Source organism: Protopterus annectens, chromosome 8.part0 (genome assembly GCF_019279795.1).
Source record: "Protopterus annectens isolate FY-2018-M chromosome 8.part0, PAN1.0, whole genome shotgun sequence".
Classification (NCBI taxonomy): Eukaryota; Metazoa; Chordata; order Ceratodontiformes; family Protopteridae; genus Protopterus; species Protopterus annectens.
This window is the reverse complement of record NC_056741.1, coordinates 57,898,214-57,918,525: the sequence shown is the minus strand read 5'-3', so window position 1 is coordinate 57,918,525 and position 20,312 is coordinate 57,898,214. Positions and strand designations below refer to the sequence as shown.

Sequence of the window (20,312 nt, the reverse complement as noted above, 5' to 3'; positions counted from 1 at the left end):
TATCTGTGCTTGTAATGCACAGACATGCCCTCTGGCAGTAGCACTGATTGAAACGGTTTGCTCTTTCTGGTTTACATCCCCTTGGAAGTGTCATAGGCAATCCCACATCAAAGTATTTAAATTTAGATGCAGCTCTTATTCTCTTCACACTGTCAAGACTTTAGTCTTTATTCTTTATTTTCCAGACTGTATCCTGCCCAAGCAGCCTTCTAGGTGATGGATAAGTAAGGAATGGTCTTGGACAGTTGTACCATCACTAGTTTTAATGAGTCTGCATGCTTATATATTCACAGTAACATATACTTTATTCAGCATCTGGTTGTAACCCATCAGCAGTTGAGATGATCCACATATTTTGAAGAAGATGCACAAAACTGACACATTTCTGCCTTTACATTGTCTGCTCCCAGCATATTTTTATCTTTCATCTAAAGGTATAAACACACAATGCCCAACAGATCCAGGCATCCTATAAACCTGATTTCTCGTTTTACACAGTTAATAATGCCTGTGGCTACACAACATACCCTGGGATGCAAATGTTTTTTCCACCAAGCTGTTTGCCAATTTACCTCTTTTCCATGCACAGAGTAGTAATTTTATTTTAGCTGTTTCAAGAGTTCAGTCACAGCACATCTATGGCTTTCCTCAGTGTTAAGTTGAATACATCTGTAGCCATTTGTTATACCACTTGCATTTCTACCTCCATCTACTGAACTGCACAGCCGCCTAAATTTGGTCGTTCACTTTATACATCAATTCAGGCACAGCTGTCAATAGACTCTCTCATGTACCATTTTGTTTCTGGTTAACAAAAAAAAGTTGAGTAGATTTCTTGTTTGGCTTTCACCCCGGCTGCAGTTTGACATTCAGCATGGCTTAACTTTTAGCCACTCAGCAAAATTATTAAAGTACTTTTTTTTTTGCAGGCAAGAAAGCAGTTGTGCACTTACTGTTGGCCACTGAGACTACGTGCAGTGAGATGCTCAAATCTCTAGATCCGGGACTTTGGTTCCTGATGGGTTTTTCTGCAGCTTGAGACCTGTTGACATGCAGTCGTATACAACTAAAACTTGAACCCCCCCCCCCCAAAAAAAAAATTGTTGTGGGTATGCAATTCATAGAAAATATGTATTTTCTCCAAGAAAGGGGCTCGTTAATAGACTTAAGTGAAATGGATGAGGGTGGAGATTGGTGAGGTAGTAATCACTGCAAATTAAAACCAAAGAATGTCCATGAAAGAACAGATTACAAGACTGTCATTTCAGTAAACAAAAAAGTCAATAACTAGTCTATTCCAGATACCATTCTGATATCATCGGGTAACATGGTGTCATTCCATGCTTTTTGATAGTAAGTTAATTCTACCAGGTAACGTTGGCTAGGCATTGGCATTAGCCCTTGGTAATACAGAATGTTAGACATGATACCTCACAGCTTCACTCAGAAATGCAAAGACGCATCCCGGACAAACTAATTGTGTACTCCTCTCTCAAAGGTACATTACCAGATTGTACAGGGGTGTCTAGATATGGCCTTGTTGGAAAATGTATAGCAAACTGGATGTTTACTAATAGCATCTTATTTCCAGTTGGTTAAGTACAGAGCATGTGTAGAATGTTAAGTAGAACACAGTCCGGTCAGTTAAGGTACACAGTAGCCATAATGTTTTGATCGAGAGAGTGTGGCCCCAGAGGAGTTATACTAGGCTGTTGGCAGTATGTTTCTTCTACATCAATACTTCAGATAACTAACTATTCATTTTGTCTAGGAGCAGGTACTTCGTTTAAAATGTGTATCTGTTTTGATGTGTTCACCTCTCTGTGTGACTTTTTAATGACAAAGTACTCTAAATGTCACTTGCATGATAGTGCAAGCCATTTAAATGTTTTAAATGAAAAACTAGCAAAGTGACAACTGTTAATATTGTAATTGAAACATAAAGATGCTATAGCTCCCACCTTAGAATATTTTTGTGGGGCAAATTTAGTGCTGGTGGAAAATACATATCGGTATTTGAGCAGTGGATTATCTAAAGGATATTAGCTGTATGCAGACAGAGGAATATTTGTTGGAGGGGACCACAAGAGCCTCACTATGCATTATGGTGTTTGGAAGTGTACTTTCCAATTTCTTCTTCTACAGTGTGAAAGTTCCAGCTATATGTGGTACGGGTATCATGCACAGAAGTACTAAAGTGTGTGACCTTTTTTTGCTCAGGTCTGTGTTTATGCCATCTGATAAACATAATTTTGTGGTTCATGTTCCAGAACATGACCAGTAATTTCACACTCTGGTTCATAGAGTATTACTAGACAGCTGATTTGGGTGGATCATTTGAAGTCTAGTCAAGCAATACCCTGTACATGTTCCCCCATTTTCCATGAGGTTTTGTGAGGTCATCTCTGAGGTGTATTTGTAGTTAACCTATCTATTTATCCAAGTAGCTTAGAGGGTTAAGGAGCTACTTTGTAGGAGAAGCCTTTTCCAGAGGATGGGAATTCTGAGGAATCTATCTTGCCAGCAAGTTTGCTTTTGTTCCAATAGAAATTTGTCTCTGGAACCAGCATTTGTTACATGTTTTATTAACATTTAGATGGTCACACAGGGCAAGGTCATTTGTGTCCTGATAGGCTAGGTAGAAATCCATCCCCACATCAGTATGTATGAGACAGAGTATAGTGTTAAGGCTCTAGGTCATTCTACATGGGGCACAGAACTTTAGGCCTTTGATTTTTCTGCTGAGGAAACACTTGGGTCTTTAAAGTTAATACAGCAACCAAAGTTCTGCATGAACAGCAGCTGCAGAAGCTCAAAACAGTGAAGTACTCCACATAAAAACAGCTAGTACCAACCAGCATGGGAAAAAGCCAAACTTTATTTAATTAATTCACAGTCAACAGACCGGTTTCGGCCCCAAGACCTTTCTCAGGGAATAGTTGAGTTTTTTTTGAGTCTGTCCATATAGGGCAAGTATTTAAGGCCTAGGATCCTCTTTGTGAGGTACTTTTTGCAGCCTCTCCAGTTGCAGGTGTCTAGTGAGGTACATGCCAAATGGGGCATTGTACTCTGGCCTAATGAGGGTAGAGTAGAGGGAGACAACCTCTTTCTTCCTGGATGCAAAACCCTTAGTAACAAGATATGCCACAGACTTTCTGACCACAGTGGCAATGTGGTGGTCAAAAGAAAGGTTGCTGTCAACCTGTGTTCAGATCTCTTACAACTCCTTCTGTATTCAGTGGGCTACCATCGATGTGGTAATTCATGAAAACCAGGTTTTTCCCAAAGGGGGTGACTAAACACTTTTTAGCATTGAGCTTAAGGCCATGGTTCTGACACCAGTTGGTGTCTGGCCTTTCTGTAGGATGTCAAAATCATTTGGGGAGTTAATAATAGCTCCCAACTTGCAATTGTCTGCAAACTTTGTCAGAGTCCCTTTATGTTGGCCTGGACATTAGAGAAATAAATACCAAACAGGAGAGGACCCAGGACCGAACCCTGTGGGACTCCACTTGTGACAGGTCAGCAGTCTGATTTGGAGTCCGCTACTTTCACACTGTGGGTTCCATCTGTGAGCCAGTTAGCAACCCACCTAGTGATATAGGGGTTGATGCCTAGCTTAGTGAGTTTTCTATGATTCCTGAGTGGGGAATGGTAGCCAAAGCCTTGGCCAGATCAAGGTAGGCTGTATGAATCACCTGGCCTTCATCCACAGCTCCGGTGACTGACTCAAAGAAGTAGACCAGGTTGAGCAGGCATGATCTACCCTTCACAAAACCAAACTGTGTTGCATCCAGAGTTTGGAAATTCCCTATATCCTTGTTTGTTAGGTCCATGATGATGTGTTCCATAGCTTTCCATATCAGACTCATCAGGCTAACGGGGCGATAGTTCCCAGAGTCTGTAGTCACTCCTTTGTGGAGAGGAATGACTAGCAGTGCACCATTCGGTAGGGACAAAGCCTGATATGAGGATGTGATTGAGCAGAGCACATAGGTGAGGTGTCACTTAACTCTAGTTCATGCAGAATACAGCCAGGGATATTGTCAGGTCCCGTAGAAGCTGTATTCTTGGCCTTGGACAGTGCTGTTTTAACCTGTGCAGCAGTAATACTGGGTGCCTGGCAATATACTGGTATTGTGATTGGTCCTTTGGTGGGGGAGAGAGGGTTAAAGTTGGCACTGAATCTGTCGGCCAGCATATTGAAAATATCTGTTGGCTCAGTATAGGAGGTACCATTGTGCAGTAGCTCAGGGCAAATCTGGGTATTACCATGGAGATTCTTTAACTATAGAAGGCCTTCTGGTTGTTTACTATCTGCTGCAATTCCATTTTCATAGCTAGCTTTAGAGGATTTGGTGAGGGATCTCAACCTTTTGTTGAGGCTGATAAGGGAGTTTTTCCAGTCTTGGGACTCTTATTCTGCATCAGTTTCCTCCTCCTGTTGTAGAGTTTGTTTATGGCAAGGATCTACCAGATTGGCTTCTTTTTTTGGAGGAGAGCATCTTTGTTCTATTGGGTATGGTGAGATTCATGCATTTGTGTACGTGTTTGTGCAGTGCATTGGTGTATGATTCAGTAGTCATGCAACTATTCTCCATTTGTATGGGTGCCGTGAAGTTAGCAAACTCTGTTTTTAGAAACCCAAAGTTAGCTTTGGAGAAGTTTTGGGGGTTATTACCTTTGTTGGGGGGGGGGATTTCTGAGGTAATTAGTTTGTGGTCTGATCTAACCAGGGAGGAGTTGACTATTGGTGGACAATAATGGTCAGCCATGTTAGTAATGACCAGGTCAAGGATGTTACTACCTATAGTGGGGGTAAGAAGAGCTGCTCCAGGGGACTGGAATTAATGAATTCCAGGAAACGTTGGGCAATTGTATTGGTACATGAGTAGTTTTCCCAGTTAATGGAGGGGTAGTTGAAGTTGCCCAGTATGAGAGTGTTAGGTTGGACCCTAATATTCTCCAGGGTGCCTAGGAACGTTGAGTGCGAGTCTTCGGACAGGGTTCAAGGACACGTTTGCCATATAATAAAATACTGCACTCTGTTGCAGTTAGCCTTTGACCATGTTCCAGACCATTTACTTGCAACTGATAAAGATGTGAGAGTCTTCTAGAGAGTGTGATAACTCCACAAAAGGGGAAATTCTAGTTTTTGGAAAGGAGGATTAGGTGTACATAGCAACCTGTTGCATGCAGGCAAGCAAGTTGGCACCAAGAAACCTGTCTCAGTGGAGAGCGGGCATGTAGTTTTAAGTGGCTGACTAGCTATTTAATGGTCAGAATTTCAACTTCACTGATTGTATCACAACCTTAACTTAGTGTATATAAACTAGCATGCACAGACAGTGCAAGTCATGAGAATTTGTCTAAAACATGGAAAGTATCGGACAGTGGTACTTTCTGAAGGTGTAATTTTGTAAAAATAGCCAAGAAGCTATTGACGTGTGTCTCAAGGTACTGGTATCTAACTGTATTTCTGTTTGGATTTTTCATTGTAGCATTTCACAAGTCGCTGCAAAAGTATGGTGCATCAGAAATCAACTTTCAGGAGATTGCTGGTAGGTGGTTTAGGTAATGGAACTATTTAATAATTGGGAAGGGGAAAAGCCAGGCACCATACAGTTTTTATGTAAATGGGATTAGTCTTGTCACCTTGTGTTTGAACTTTGAGGCAGGCACCACAAGTTAGTTTTTGGCATTTCTGGCATTTTCCATGTGGGTTTTGCAGAGTCTTCCTTGTTCTTATACAAGATTATTTGTCTCCACACGCTCTCCCTTTCTTTTTTCGATATCCCACACTTCCAGATTAATGAGAAGTATATTTTAATAGTGGCGACACAGTTTCAACTGTGCCATGAATGTTTCCCTTCCCCCATAAGTGACAGAACTACTTGGCCTCTCTGATATGATAACTTTGCTTTTGTTTGTGAATCCTTTTTAAGTCACTCCTGTTGCACAAGAATGGATTTTTGAGCAAGATTGTAAGCCTCGAATACATAAATTCTTAAAACTCTAAACTTCTCTGACCCATGAATCTCATGCACTCAAGCATATATGCTTTCTTTTTTTTTCCAATGACAATGGAATTGGATTTCTGCCATCTGTGAGGCCTACGTTCTCTGCATGAATATTATCTTGACTGAAAAGAGCGATGTACATGAACTGCGACAACCTTGCTGCCTCTTGTCTTGATTTCTGTTTTCTTTAGGTCTGTAAAGGCTGCAGTGGAAAACTGTATGAATGAAACATTGTTACTATCTGGCCTGGCCAGCTGTGCAGAAGAAACAATGTTGCCAGCAGTCCACCGCTACATGGAGATCCTTAATGGTGAGTTTAGCAACTATTTTCAATATTAATTTAAGGGGAACATGCTGAGAACATATTGGAAAGTGTTGTAAGGTATATTGAGTCACAGTACTGTACAGTGCTTGTTTGTGTCTCTTCCTGGTTAGGGGTTGCCACAGTGGAACTCCTGGTCCGCTAATGATTAGCAGTCGATTTTTTTATGGTGCTGAGTTGCCAGCCCAACACCCAACCTTCAGTGAAGGCACACATGTCTTTCGGACGCCACTCGACCATGGGGAGGACATGCAGACTCCAAACAGAAGGCACTCCAGCCGAGAATCCAGCTAAAAACAGAGAGCTGGTCAAAACTGATATTAAAAGTGACCTAAAAACGTGTTTAGTTTTCACTAATAACACTCTGTATCCTTTCTCTTGTCCTGCTCATGCACTTTGAAACTATTCTCCTTCCTTTTCTATCCAGGCTGTTTGGTTTTATCTTTGCTATCCTTGCACTTGCGTAATTACTGTGGACTTTCTTTCACTAGAATTAACATTTTTATTATTTATTTGTATGATTTATATATTTTCTTATTCAGCTAAAACCTAAAATGAACTTGGCCAGATATGCCCATTGCATATATACAGTCAGAATCCTGGCAAGAGGTATATTAAGTTCTTCTAAAATATTCTACTAAATGTCTCCTAAATCTAAAAAGCAGGTCCCGGGTATCAATTAACCCAACAGCAAAGGGCCAACAGTTGCAGGAACTTCAGTAGATATTTACAAACTTGCATATAATTAGTGTAAAAAAAAAAAAAAAAAACTGTGCAGAGGGTCTACAGAAAAGATGTGCTGATAATGTTAGTAAAAGATGGTTCCCAGTAGTACAAAGTCCAAAAGATTGCAACCTGAAAGCAGATTGTGCACCTTTAGGCACACCGGGTACTTAAAAATTCTTCTTGAAAGTACATTATCCAGTGGTGGGTTAGGAAAATGCAAAAAAATTAAATATTTAGCTGTTAAGACAAATGGTCTGCAAGTTTCCACATTAATTAGAAGAGAAATCCTGATTAAGGATCAAGTTCAAACAATAGATGATATAGAACATTAGCCAGGTATAAAAGACTGGCTTCATTCACTTGCACATTTTAGACAAATCATTAAACCTACATGTAGAGAAACAGTTTCAAGCCAGCCCAGAGTAATGGGAAACTGGCCCGGTGAGACAGGCCCTTCTTTGCTAATGAGCATAACAGTGAGTGTCCAGTAAATAAAAACCTGGTCTGGCAGCAGCAGTACGTTCGGTGCACTCGTGCCACCTTCAGTATCCTGCTTAAGCCATAGTGAAGCAGTAGAATAGATCCTGTACAGTAGTCGTCACAGATGAGCCTGGAACTGCAGTCAGGAAAACAAATGCATGCAGCTGGGTGGAAACAATGCAGAAAGGGAAAATCTACTTGCTCATTTCAGCTCTGTTCCTAGGCTCAGTTTATTCATGGAGTTCAGTAGCTTATAGTCTAGGATTTTACAGAATGAAAACCATTTGCCAGTACAGGCTAGATAAAGAGCATCATGGAAAACTCAACATAATCCATACACGCTCATCACATTGCTAGCTGCCGTCTGTGGTCTTGTAATGTAAATGCTGGTAGCGATCACAATCATGCAACACTGAGCAAAAACCCAGCTGGAGCAAAGAGTGTAGCTATATCAGGTGAAGCTGTATACCAAGGTGAAGAAGCAGGATGTTTGAAACCATAAAGTCATATAGAAACCAGAAAAAACTGATAGCCACATTACCATTAACTTGTGCAGTCCTTACTACCTTGACACCGCATGCTGCTGCTGTGCCAACACAGCGGGGACCCATGCTGGTCTTCCATCTGCACTAACTGGCAGCCATTTTTAAGCCTCTGACATTTTCCTAACTATTGGATTTGTATTTCATCTAGACTGAGTCAGCACAGTTTTTAGATGTTTTAGGATCCAATCCTACTTTATCTGACCATCTGATGCTTCTATAAACAGTGATTCTAACATTATCATTACTTTATTGCAGAGTTCCCTTCTTGGTGTTAACATATTCAGTTATGTGAATAAGCATTAATCTGCATCCAGCCATGGGGCCAAAGGTCCCAAGTACAGGTGAGCTTTACATAATGTTCCTCAAGTTAGTCAGGATCTGCACAATAATCAAGACAGATTTCCATCTCTCCTTTGTCTAGAAATTTTGTACCCCTGTCTGTAAATCAGTTGTTCAACATGTATCTGTGGTAATCTAGTACCTTATTGTTTATATTATATGGTCTTGTACCAGAACACAACTATGTGACAAATTCAGGAAATTAGTGTTTCCTTCACACCAAAAGGTGCTGTCAAGTCGCCATATGATGCTGCGACTCTAACTTGATTTTTCTTTATCTGGTAGAGTAGTGAGAAGGCATGGCAAATGAAGGACTGTAGCCAGAGGATGTCTGTTGTTAGATGCCCGAGTTAGCAAAAGACTGGTTTATGTAACATCATAAATGGTCTTGAAATGAAAGGCAAAACTAAATTATCTGACGAAATATATCCAGCTGTTGTCTATGGTTATTCCCAGCAAAGATAAGTGGGTATTACAAATAATTAAGTATACAGAAGAATTTCTACAGAAACTACAGGCAGATTCCTATTACACAGCTGTGTACATTTTTTGGCAATGTAGGGGCACTTCTGAAGGCTTGCTGCAATACCCTCACTAATCCAGGTCTGTAGCATGAAGATTCATTCTGATAATTGAATCTGTTATTGCTAAATATGTACATTGTACAGTTCTACTCTGCTTTTGGTGTCTAGCAAAGTGTCATTTGCAATCCATGTTCTTGCATGGCAATGGGATGCCTGTTAGTAATGGATGATGTGATGCCTGAAGTCACTGTTGCAGCATTCCCAAACAGCAGCAGCATTCCCAAACAGAACCATCCCAAACAGATGGGCTTTCACTACTGATGTCCAACTTGCATACCAAAGCCTAAAATCTTCCATTGAGTCCTACATCCAATTAATTACTTCAGTCTGTGAGCATAAGGGTACATACGTTGGTGTATGAGCACAGTTCTACAAACTATCTTGCTGCCAGGTCTCAACACTCATTCATCTGATCTTCCCATAGTTATAAGTACCATAAGCCTTCACTGGTTTAGATAAAAGCCCCATTGGGGAGCCTTCCTTTTATTTGTTTACTTTTGATATTTTGTCATATCAGCTAGGAGGGGAAAGTGTGAGTGTGGTGGGCATATTCCTTTTGAACGTATGAAGGCCTCCACTCCTCTTCCCTTTTCTGTTTGGGTGTAGAGCATGATTGCAAACTGTTCACCTGTCAGTATTTCGTAGATGAGACTTTACATTCACAGCACAATTGCAAATTGTTCCATATGTTAGTGTTTCATACACAAGACTTTACATTCACATTTGTCATCCTTTGTACCTTCACAGAGACCCAATGTGATAAGCGATTAGCTCAAGCCAAGATGGAGAATACTTTCAGACCTGATATACCATCCATTCTGAAGGAAAAACTTGAGATTTGGGCCTGAAGTTCAGTCTGCCCAATAGGAGTCTGATTTGGACATGTTTGCTAAGGTTACAAAACCTGCGATATGTCGGACACTTCCTGCACTACTGTGACCCTGCTGGAGGCTGATAATCACAACTGAGAACCACAAATTTAAGGTGACTACCCACACAGAGAAGGTGTATTGTGCATAATGATCTAGGAGGACCCAAAAGGTGTCACTCAGACCTTGGTAAGAGAAGACATACAGGGGATTTCTTATTGAGGTGCACCAGGTGTCAGAGCCTCCACATGTAGTCCAAGTGGATGTCTCCCCCAAAAAGAAAAGGCAAAAGACTAAGCATATTCTGCCCCCCAAAAAAGTTCTAGGGAGGAGTGGATGGACTTCTATAGGACTACAAGACAATTATAGCTCTCAAGCAGTCTTCTGTTCCTGTCCCCTTCTCAGATAGTTACTGTGGAGTCTTCCATTCTGATGATCACTCCCTAGCATACTCTTCACAAATTCACTCACCTGGACAGGTGCCCCTCAGATGATGACTCTCTTCTGGAAACTGTTTTGAATATGATAAAACATTTTGAATGGGATTCTAAACAAGTCTGATCAGAAAAGGTAATTTACTCTTTTTAGAAATGGGCATTCCAGCCCTCTCACCAGTTCCTCCAATCTTGGAAGCCTTCCTTGATACTTTCACATATACTACTGCTCACAGTTCTCGGGCACCAAACCCAGCGATACATAGTAGATTCTATAAAGTTCCAGATGAACTTAAAGCAATTAATCCTTCACTTCTAACAAGTCATCTAAGCTCCTGCCTTCAGCTAATACCCTTACTTCAGATAAGGACAGTGGAGCCACAAATGGTGGGTGAGAAGGTTTATGCTTCTACTCTGGCATTCGGGGCCATTAATTTAGACCCATACAACTAAATATCTCTTGTCCATTCCTGGCAACCTTAATAAGGCTGTTTAGTTCCAAGGAATGATGCTTAGATGCAAAACAGGCCATGTCTTTGGTGGCTCAAGCAACTCAGGTGGGTAGGTGCATCATTTAAATGTAGCTATGATGCTGTTGAGGTCTCCTCCAGACCAGCTGCTACTGGCTGAGTAACTAGATGTACATGGCTACACATTCGGCTTCTCCTGGATTCTCCTCCAGATAGGGATCTTTTATTTAGCCCAGAGGCAGCTAGCTTGTTAAACTCTACAACAGCAAGTGAATACTGTGAAGGACTATAGATAAATTAGTCTCATCTCTGTGTCCAGATACCAGAAAAAATACCCTGCCAAGTCCACCTCCTTTGTATGCAGAGAACCTAGACCATCTCTGAAACAAAAGAAAGTTCCTAAGAAAGATTCCAGAAGAAGTCTAAAAGAGACTCCAGATCTGGGTTGCATCCCTTCATAGATAAGTCAGCCTGACTATCCACCCTTCATCCACCACCCCCTTGGTCCTACCTTCCCCTTTTCTGAAAGTCTCGCCTCTTAGCAAATTGTGAAAAAAATCGCAACAGTCAAGTGTTTACACACTATTTTTCGGCTCTGTTACAGAATGTCCTGTAAAGAACTCGCGCATTTCAAAAACATTCCACCCCCTCCCAAACCAGTTACACCTGTAGCCTCTCATCTTACAGGAATTACACTCAAGGCCCAGTAGAACCAGTCCCCCGCCACCCTCCATTTGTATGATGAGGGTTCTATTCAAGGCTATTCCTGATACCCGTGAAAGGAAGGCAGTGGAAGCCCACCATGAACTTTTCCCAGCTCAGCACTTTCCTTCAGCTACCTATTTTCAAAGCAATTTTTTCAGGCCCTTCTTCCCTTCAACCTTCCCCAGGTTTTCCTGGTGCCCTTGGACCTAAAGGATGCCTATCTGCACATTCCCAGACACCCATCCTGCAGGAAAGTTCTGAGATTCTCTACTGGTTCCTCACACTTTCTGCTTTGCCATTTGAGCTCCAATAATAGCCTTCTATGGCATTCCAGGAATAGAAATATTTCCATAACTAGACGATTTTACTAATCCAAGCATCATCCCCTCAGACTTTGTTCACACTAACCCCCCTCCTTCACATGGGGTTACTGTCAACTTCAATAAAATTCTTCCTGCAACCTATGGAATGCCTAATTTTCTTGGTTTGTAGGCTTTCTAGCCTCAGGAGAAGGTGCAGATCAGTGCAGCCCATTTCTTCTCCCTCTTACATCTCCAACCATTCTCAGCAAGCGAGATTCTCTGAGCACTAGGTTACGTGGTGGCAACCATTTCAATGCTACCACTAATAAGGAAAATTCAGTGGTGCCTAAAAAAATTTAAACTTCACATTATCTTCTGGGCATGCAGATACCCCTTATCCCATGTCTGAAAAGGGCAATCCTTTGGTTGGTGTCTTAGGTGAACCACAACGCAGTGTTGCCCTTCTATATGAAGGTCCAGGGCTACTGGAAGTGTAATCTCAAGATAGAGCGCACAAACCAAAAGTAAACACAAGCACTCATTCAGGCCCTATGAATTTTCTTCCATCTCAGAAACTGAGATCTCTAAAGGTATTCACAGGCAACAAAACAGTCAGGTGGGACATAAGCAAGAAAGGATAAAATCTTACCAACTGTGCTGACTGGCCCAGATAGCTTTGGGGACCTGATTATCAAGGCAAATACATCCCTACAACCTGTACAATTCCCTCTCGGGGCAGTGTCCTGGCAGAATCCCTAAGCAGGTCTACAGAAGACCCCCATGAATGGATGGGTGAACAGAGAGGTCTTCCTAGATGTAATCTGCAAATGGGATACAGCACAGACTTATTTGCTTCAAACAGCTTCCTCTCTTTTGTACAAGGACACTTTGCCTCCAAGCTTGGAGGAAGGAAGCCTTGTCCTTTCATTGGACTAGGAGGTTTCATTGCCCTACCTTCATCGTCTCAGCTTCCAATGGTTTTACTCGCATTTAAAAAGAAAAGGACTTCCGAGATGGCTGCACATTAACAGCTTAAGTCTAGCTGTCCCATTGTCAAAACAAACTCAGAGAAGGTCAGAAGTAGAAGCTAGTAAGTGAACTGCCTGGATGTCAGGGAAAAAATATAGAGGACCTGGAAAAAAATCCGCTACAAAAAGTGAGGAAGAAACTCTGACTAGGGAAAAAAGTGCTGCAGTTCAGCAAAAAGCAATTCAATCTCCAGAAATGAATTCCAGTAAAAAGACTTGGTTAAAATAAACACTGATGGAGTACGTAAACACAAACAACAAAAGGCTGGGAAAATGGAAGAAGCTTTAAACGGGTATTCAGATGAGGTGATAAAGCTGCAAAACTCAGAGGTCAAAAGGAAGAAAAGGCTGGTTGAATGAGACTGCTCAGGAAGAGATGTTTCAGAAAAATAATAGAATTAGAGGACAGAACACATAGGGAAAACTTGAGATTTTCAGCCATACAGAGAAGCTGGAAGGAACAGACTGCATTAAATTTTTGAAAGCACAAATAAACTGGACTGGTATTCTACAGCAGGAGTTATGTATGCTCCAAACCTGAATATGAGAGAGCAATCTAGACCTTTAATAGTAAAGATACAATCCTACCACCAGAAGGAGTTGATTCTGACAAAACTGTGACAAAAGGACAAAATAATAAGAGGGAGGTGGCAGAGTATTTATGGAAAATAAGTACTCATTTTACACCAGGCAGAAGAGGAGCAAATTTATTCCACTATTCAGGGAATGCAGAGATTCAGGTACGAGATTCAAACTGCTGTACCCAGCTGCTTTCAAGGTATTTAGAGAAAAAAGTATAAACATATAAGAGGCTCCAGTGGCAACGGCTAAGTTTCTATGCTTATCTGGAGCTGGGAATCGTACCTAGAGGCCTGAGGATACTTAAAATGCCCAGCTACATAAATACATATCCTGACTTGCTTGCAAAGTGGCAACAATTGAACTTGAAGTTAAGTGCTGATTATATATTGTTAATTAATGACTTTTTCTCCTCTGTGTAGTGTGCATTACTGAGATCACTAGGTTGGAAAATTACGTAACTGATAACCCTGCATTCAATACAGTAACTTTGAACTATCAGAGCATGCCTGCTAGATTAGCTAAACTTGATAACAGTTTAGAAAGCACGAAGAAACGTAAACTAACTAGAGATCTGAATGACTTTTTAAAAATGGCCAAAATTTTTCTTGGCTGACAAGTTTAATAATGCAAAAAAGAAATTCATAAAGATGACATTAGATCGCCTTGATGGCTTCAGTGGTGAAAGGATGGATATGACCAATCCTGGAGAGACTAGTGGGCAAGGTAACCAACCATCGCCATGGAATCTGAACCATACTATTGGTGGTCCATCAATGAGGTGCAAAGAAGCGAGGCTACTAATGAATCATCTGTATTGCAAGCAGATGTATTGATTGGTTGCATGTTTGTTTAGCACCAATCAGAGCGTTCTCAGTCTACAAGACATCCAACAGTCACAGATCCTTGAGACAAGTTTAGTAAACAACTATACTGCCTAGATTGCAGGCGACAGCGAAGCAGAAGGAATATTTTTAAAGGCTAACCAAGGATGTGGTTTTGAAGCTACCTACGTGGAGCAGAGATCCCAGGTGAGGCTCGGGAGGGAGGTCAGGACAACGCTCCCAGTCGCTGAAAAGAACAGCAGTCCTCAAGGCTTCAAGAAAATGATGCGACCAAAATAGGTACTGTAATGAACATTTTGAATTTATCAAAATATTCACTAACCGTAGAGGTTATAAACATTCTTGAAAAAGGTCTGCAATTTATACCGAGTGGGACAAACAAGGTCTCTGATACTTATTGATTTAAAGTTCGTAAGGAATTTGAATTTAAAACTATTGTTTAAAGATTCTGGCTTACGTTGTGTACATAAATGTAAGAGATCAAAGCACATTTATTCCTTATAGCTTATTTATTCTCTCTGCTTTTCATGATTTGTGTGAAGCAGAAATTAGACGGCTATATGTTAAAACTCAACCACAAAAGTTTTTTTAATTTGTCTAGGAGTAAATGTGAATCCCTTAAAATGTTAGAATATGAACATGGATTAATTATTAAGCAAGCTGACCAGGGAGGGCCATTTGTTTTATTTAACAAGGATGGCTGTGTGAATTGCATGTGTAACTTTCTAAATAATGAAGCAACACTTTTAAGAATTGATTTTGGTTGTGTAAGAAAAATGCATCTGTGATATAAATATTGCATTATATGAGATGCAGTTGCAAAGATATAACAATTGATTTATACAATTTCTTCACTGTATTAAGTCCCATCATACCACTTATTTATGGACTACCAAAGATCCACAAATCTTTAACCAACCCTCCCATGAGACCTATAGTCTCAGGGAGCGGTTAGAAAACTGAGCCAATGTCAGTTTATGTACAAGACAAGTTGAGTAAATACCTGCCCACCTGTAAAAGTTCTGTTAAGGATTCAGCAGTTTTTTTGAGACAATTAGCTGTCTGGTTTAATGACTATAAGAGTACTTCTTTCCTATTTGCATGTTTAAACATTAAGTCTTTATTCACCATCATACCTAACCACTATGGGGTGGAAGCAATACATTTCTTTTTAAATGAAGAAACTAATCTATTACATAATGAAATGGAGACTATTTGTTCTATTATAGATATTATTCTAACTAATATCTTTGTTTGATGGGGTACCATATTTACAGACATCGGGGGTGGTCATGGTTACTCCCATGGCCAATAACTATGCTAATCTAGTACTTAATCAATGGGAAAACTATATTTATAGTAATGATGGCTTTATTAACTCAAATGTGCTTTTTTAATAAAAGATTTGTTGATGACTGCTTTCTGTTGTGGAATGGGGATGAGGCAGGCTGAAGGACTTTGTAGAATATCTAAATAACACTACAATTCTTTTAAGTTTTGCAATGACATACTCACCTCAGTTGATCCATTATTTAGACATTACTCTAGAGATGAAGGATGATGGTATAAAAAATAGTGTATATAAAAATCAGTACATGCAAATAGATATACACACAGGACTAGCATGCATGCATGCTTCACACATATTCAAGGGCATAGTAAAAAGTCAATTTTCCAGAATAAGTAGGCTAAATATGGAAGAAGATTGTAACAGACAATAGATGAATGAGTTGGCCTCTGAATTTGTAAGTAGGGGGCTATCCATTGGAAGATGGTACATCAAGTGATGGAAGGGGTTTTAAGGGAGAGAGATGGGAACACAACTCCTTATTTCAAACATCTCTTGTTTAAAAAATGGGATAAATAACATTTCCATACAAAATGGTATTGATAATAAGCTAAGATATGTTTTGACCTACAATAATAGAACACAGGATATAGAAAATGTCATAAAGTATTGGATTGTACTTTTAACTATGCCTGAATTAAGAAATATTTTATATGATCACCCAAAATTCACTTATAGGAATGAAAGGAATTTAAAATCTAGACTTTGTTACAATGAATTAAAGGTGGGCAATAGTCAAGCTAGTATGAGGAGAGTCACACATCGTGTCATGGATGTAGTTGCTGTAAGGATATTGACACGGATCTTGTATTCATATACCCGATTACCCAGAAATGTTGCAAATTTGTTACTTATAATTGTACTACAACACGCACAGTATACTTGGCTACTTGCACGTTGTGCTCAGTATTTTATGTAGGAAAATGCTCCAGGATGTTAAAGGAGCGTATTATAGAACATAAGTCTGCTATAATAGGAATTTAGAGACTAATGCTTTGGCCAAGCATGTGTATGAAATGAGGACTAAACATCATTTTAGATTCAAGGTAATTAAAAGTTTGCATAAGAATATGAGGGGATAATATGAATAACAATTTAGAAAATGCTGAACTTAGTTGAATGCAGACAGTAAACCAGGCTTGAATGGAGCAGTTGGCCTAAAACCTGTTTTACAGAAGAAGCAGATGATGCATTCATTGATTCTTAATCGGTTGTTTAATTATTCAATTATTTTATTTTGATTGGTGGGTTGTGTTATGTTTTTATTATAAGAGACTGATTTTATAGTTATTTGCCCATACACTAAAGAAGGGGAAACCTGAAAGCTTTGTTCTGTTAAACTATTAATGTATCTTTTGTTTGTTTTTCTTATTTTATTTTATGGAAATGAAGCATAAACAGGATTTGGGAGATGGAGATGAACAGGAAAAAAATGGTAACTTAATGTTGATTTACAATGCAATAATTATATTTGTGAAATGTGACAGAAGAACTGGAAATATGGACTTTTCAGAATTTGTTGGACTAGTGGGGAATTCTAAAGCATATGCCCTACTTCCTGTCATTTAATGTTCAGAAAAGTGCTTTGCGGAGGGGAAGAGGAGGGAAAACGTTAACTGTAAGTAAAGATATTTTTTCTTAAATAGTACTAGTTTTGTGGTGTGTGTGTGTTTTACATGAAGTTTTCTCGTTATTTTTGAGCATAATAGAGATTGTAAACATGTGCTGCTGTTCTCTTTTCTTTCTCCGTTCTTTCTTCAGTTTTAAGAAATGTAGGCACTGCAGTGTAAAAGAAAAAGCATGACGAGAAAAATATATGTGCTTTTTCTCATTCTTGCATAAGGGAATGAATGAATTAAGGACCTTAGATTGATTTGGTAACCAATTTAAAGAGAGCAAGTAAATGAAAAATATTGAGTCTTTTTTTCTAGTAAATGCATGTTTGCTTAGTAAGAACTGCCCAGCTGGTCTTCATCTTATTTACATGGAAACAATCTGATAGAGAAACTGGCTACAGTCTGGTGGAGAGTGGCTGAGGAAAAGAGAAATTGGCTAGGACATAATGTTCTCTGAAAGCATTCATGAGTTTTCCTAGCTGGGAGAGCTATAAAGCTAGCACAAAACTAATTTGCGCTTAGTAGAAGCATAGGCTGCACCATGCATTTTAGCATGCATAAACTTTCTTTTAGGTTAATGCAGTCTGTGTGTCTCTCTGTTTGGGACTTTTGTTCCCTTTAAGATTGTAAAACCAATATTTGAAGATATACAGAGTTGTTTCTGTTGGTATTAAGTTAATAGGTTTTAGTGGGGTATTAGTTGTGTTTTGTTTTGAGGGCTTTCAATAAAACAATTTTTGTAAGATGTGACATAGGCTGAAATGGATATGACAAGAAACAAGTGTACAAAAGTTCAACCTGTCAAACAGTGTATGCATGTAACACAAAGCTGGAAGTAGACATTTGGCAAAAGAGAAGTTATCCATAAAAGATGGTAATAACTTTTTAATGCAATGATGCTTTCTGTAATGTCTTTCAATGTCAATGGTCTCACAGAAAAATACAAAAAAAAAATGGAGTGGTGAACTATATTAAAAAATGTAGAGTGCAAATATCTGTTACAGGGGAGACACTTAGAACTGAACATGTGCATTTGATAAAGAAAGGTGTCAGGACTGTTCAGTGGAATACCTGGGGCAAAGGAAAAGTGGAGTACTTAGGAACTCCAGTAGTGACAGAAGAGGATAACAAAGATAATAATGGCAGATTTGTAGGCTAAGGTTCTATTTGCAAGGGAGGAAGATTACACTGGCATGTATTTATATTCCACCTAAAACTGCTGGTAATGGAGCTTAAGGAAATTCTGGGAGAAATAATCAGTTTTCAGCAAGGAATATTGCTTCTAGGAGGTACTGGAATGTGATATGCAGCAGTGAGGGTGTCTGGGGGGCCCAGATGGGAAAGTATAATGGAGGGTAGATTGTTGAAGACATTTATGAAAATATTAGACATGGAAGATATGAATTCAGTAATAATAGTTCAGAGTGTATTTGCATATTATTCCCAAATATATAAAAGCTGGGTTAGTTTAGATAGAATTTACATTTCACAGGAACATGTACATTTAATTGAAGGTCTTGATAATGCACCCAATAACTATTTTGGATCATGCTCCAATAACTAAACACAGGGTAATGAAATAAAAATGAGACAATGAGACAATAGCACTTTCCCACCTATCTGTTGACAAGAGACAAATTTAAGGAATGAGTAGTAGAAATTATTCGGGAGCTTTCACAGAAGAAATAAATTTCCCCTGAAAATATAGCTAGGGAGTGGGATAAAAGTAAGATGAAATTTAAAGATTGGGTAGAAATAAAAGGGGAATTATGGTCAAGAAGCAACAAGAATTCATTCAGAAAACTGAAACATACAAAAAAAGAAAACTCTTAAAATAACAAAAAGCTTCAAGGACTAATAAGAATGCTTCAAGGACTAATAAGAATGACACCAATGCCAAACAGGTATTGAGTACTTTCATTCCTTTATTGGTAACTGGAACTTCATCAGAATAGTAAAAACTGCATAGTTGCTTTAAAGGGCCTGCTGAAATCAAGCCCATCCCCTTACGATGATATAGTAATGTCAAACAGTAAAACGGTAGTTAGAGAGAGAAAATGTAGCTGTGTAGAATCGGTCATTTTACACAACTGTAATGAAATACATTGAGTATATAGCAATGGATTAAACAGCAGAGAGAGTGCATGAAATATAATGGTGACATTAAGTACATTTGAGGTAGTCATACCACCATAAAGCACACTTTTTTTATATTTTTAGTTGTCAGTGAGACCTGGAGGGGTCCCAGCATTTAAAAAGAACTGCCACTTTAATTCTTTGACTTGTAATAAAGCATCGGAATCACCAAGAAATGGCTGCAAATGTTCTAAGAAAAAAAATTTGAACCCAGAAAAATTTTGACAAGTTGAATTGTGTTTACAGAGAGAGCATTAGTAAGGTCTTGGTGTCTTATGGCAAAATTATGCTCTGATGCGATCAGCTAGTAGCCTAAAAGTTTTACTTATGTAAAAAGAATCACAGCTGTTCCATATGCTAGCATATACCACATGGGTAGACTGGCAGTCAAAATACCATTTAAATTCAATAACTGCATTGCATTGTTTAAAAAACTTCTTCCTAGAGAATAAACTTGTATGCAATACAATTTCTGCATGGAAACATTCCTGGGAGCATGTCACAAGAGTCGCTGTTTTCAAGTAGATAAGGTCGTCCTTGGGATCAAAGTAATTCTGCAGAGAACAATTTGTTTAAAAAAAATAAATAAAAAAGTGAGGTGTGGTACCTAGTACTGAGCTGACATCCTTACAAGTGGTAATTGCTTCCCGATTCCTTAACACGTCTGCAAGCTGACACGTCAGTGCTAATAGGTAAAAAGGAAGATCAAAGTTTTGTTTGTCTCTGTGGTTGGTTTTACTGCTTTTAAACCCATGCTTAAATATGGGCTGGAATTTAGAATACCTTGCTGACCTTGCTGAACTCACTTCCTTAAAAATGCTATCCAGCAATATGCTTCTGGATCATTCCTTAGTAAATAATTTAGATAAAATGTTACCCTCCTTGACAAAGGTGCAATCGTTAAGAATCGGCCCGCACAGCCTAATAAACTGCCCATTCACAACTTTTTTTCATAGAATGTGGG

At 39.3% G+C, this 20,312-nt stretch overlaps 1 protein-coding gene across 1 annotated transcript in view; it reads left to right on the top strand.

The window, feature by feature from the left end:
- The window catches only part of LOC122808140, a 524,042-nt gene that overhangs the window by 410,985 nt on the left and 92,745 nt on the right, over positions 1-20,312 (top strand). The window contains exons 13-14 of the mRNA XM_044079110.1: positions 5,502-5,561; positions 6,212-6,330. Coding sequence (XP_043935045.1) covers positions 5,502-5,561; positions 6,212-6,330 — 179 coding nt within the window. The remainder of the gene's footprint in view (positions 1-5,501; positions 5,562-6,211; positions 6,331-20,312) is intronic.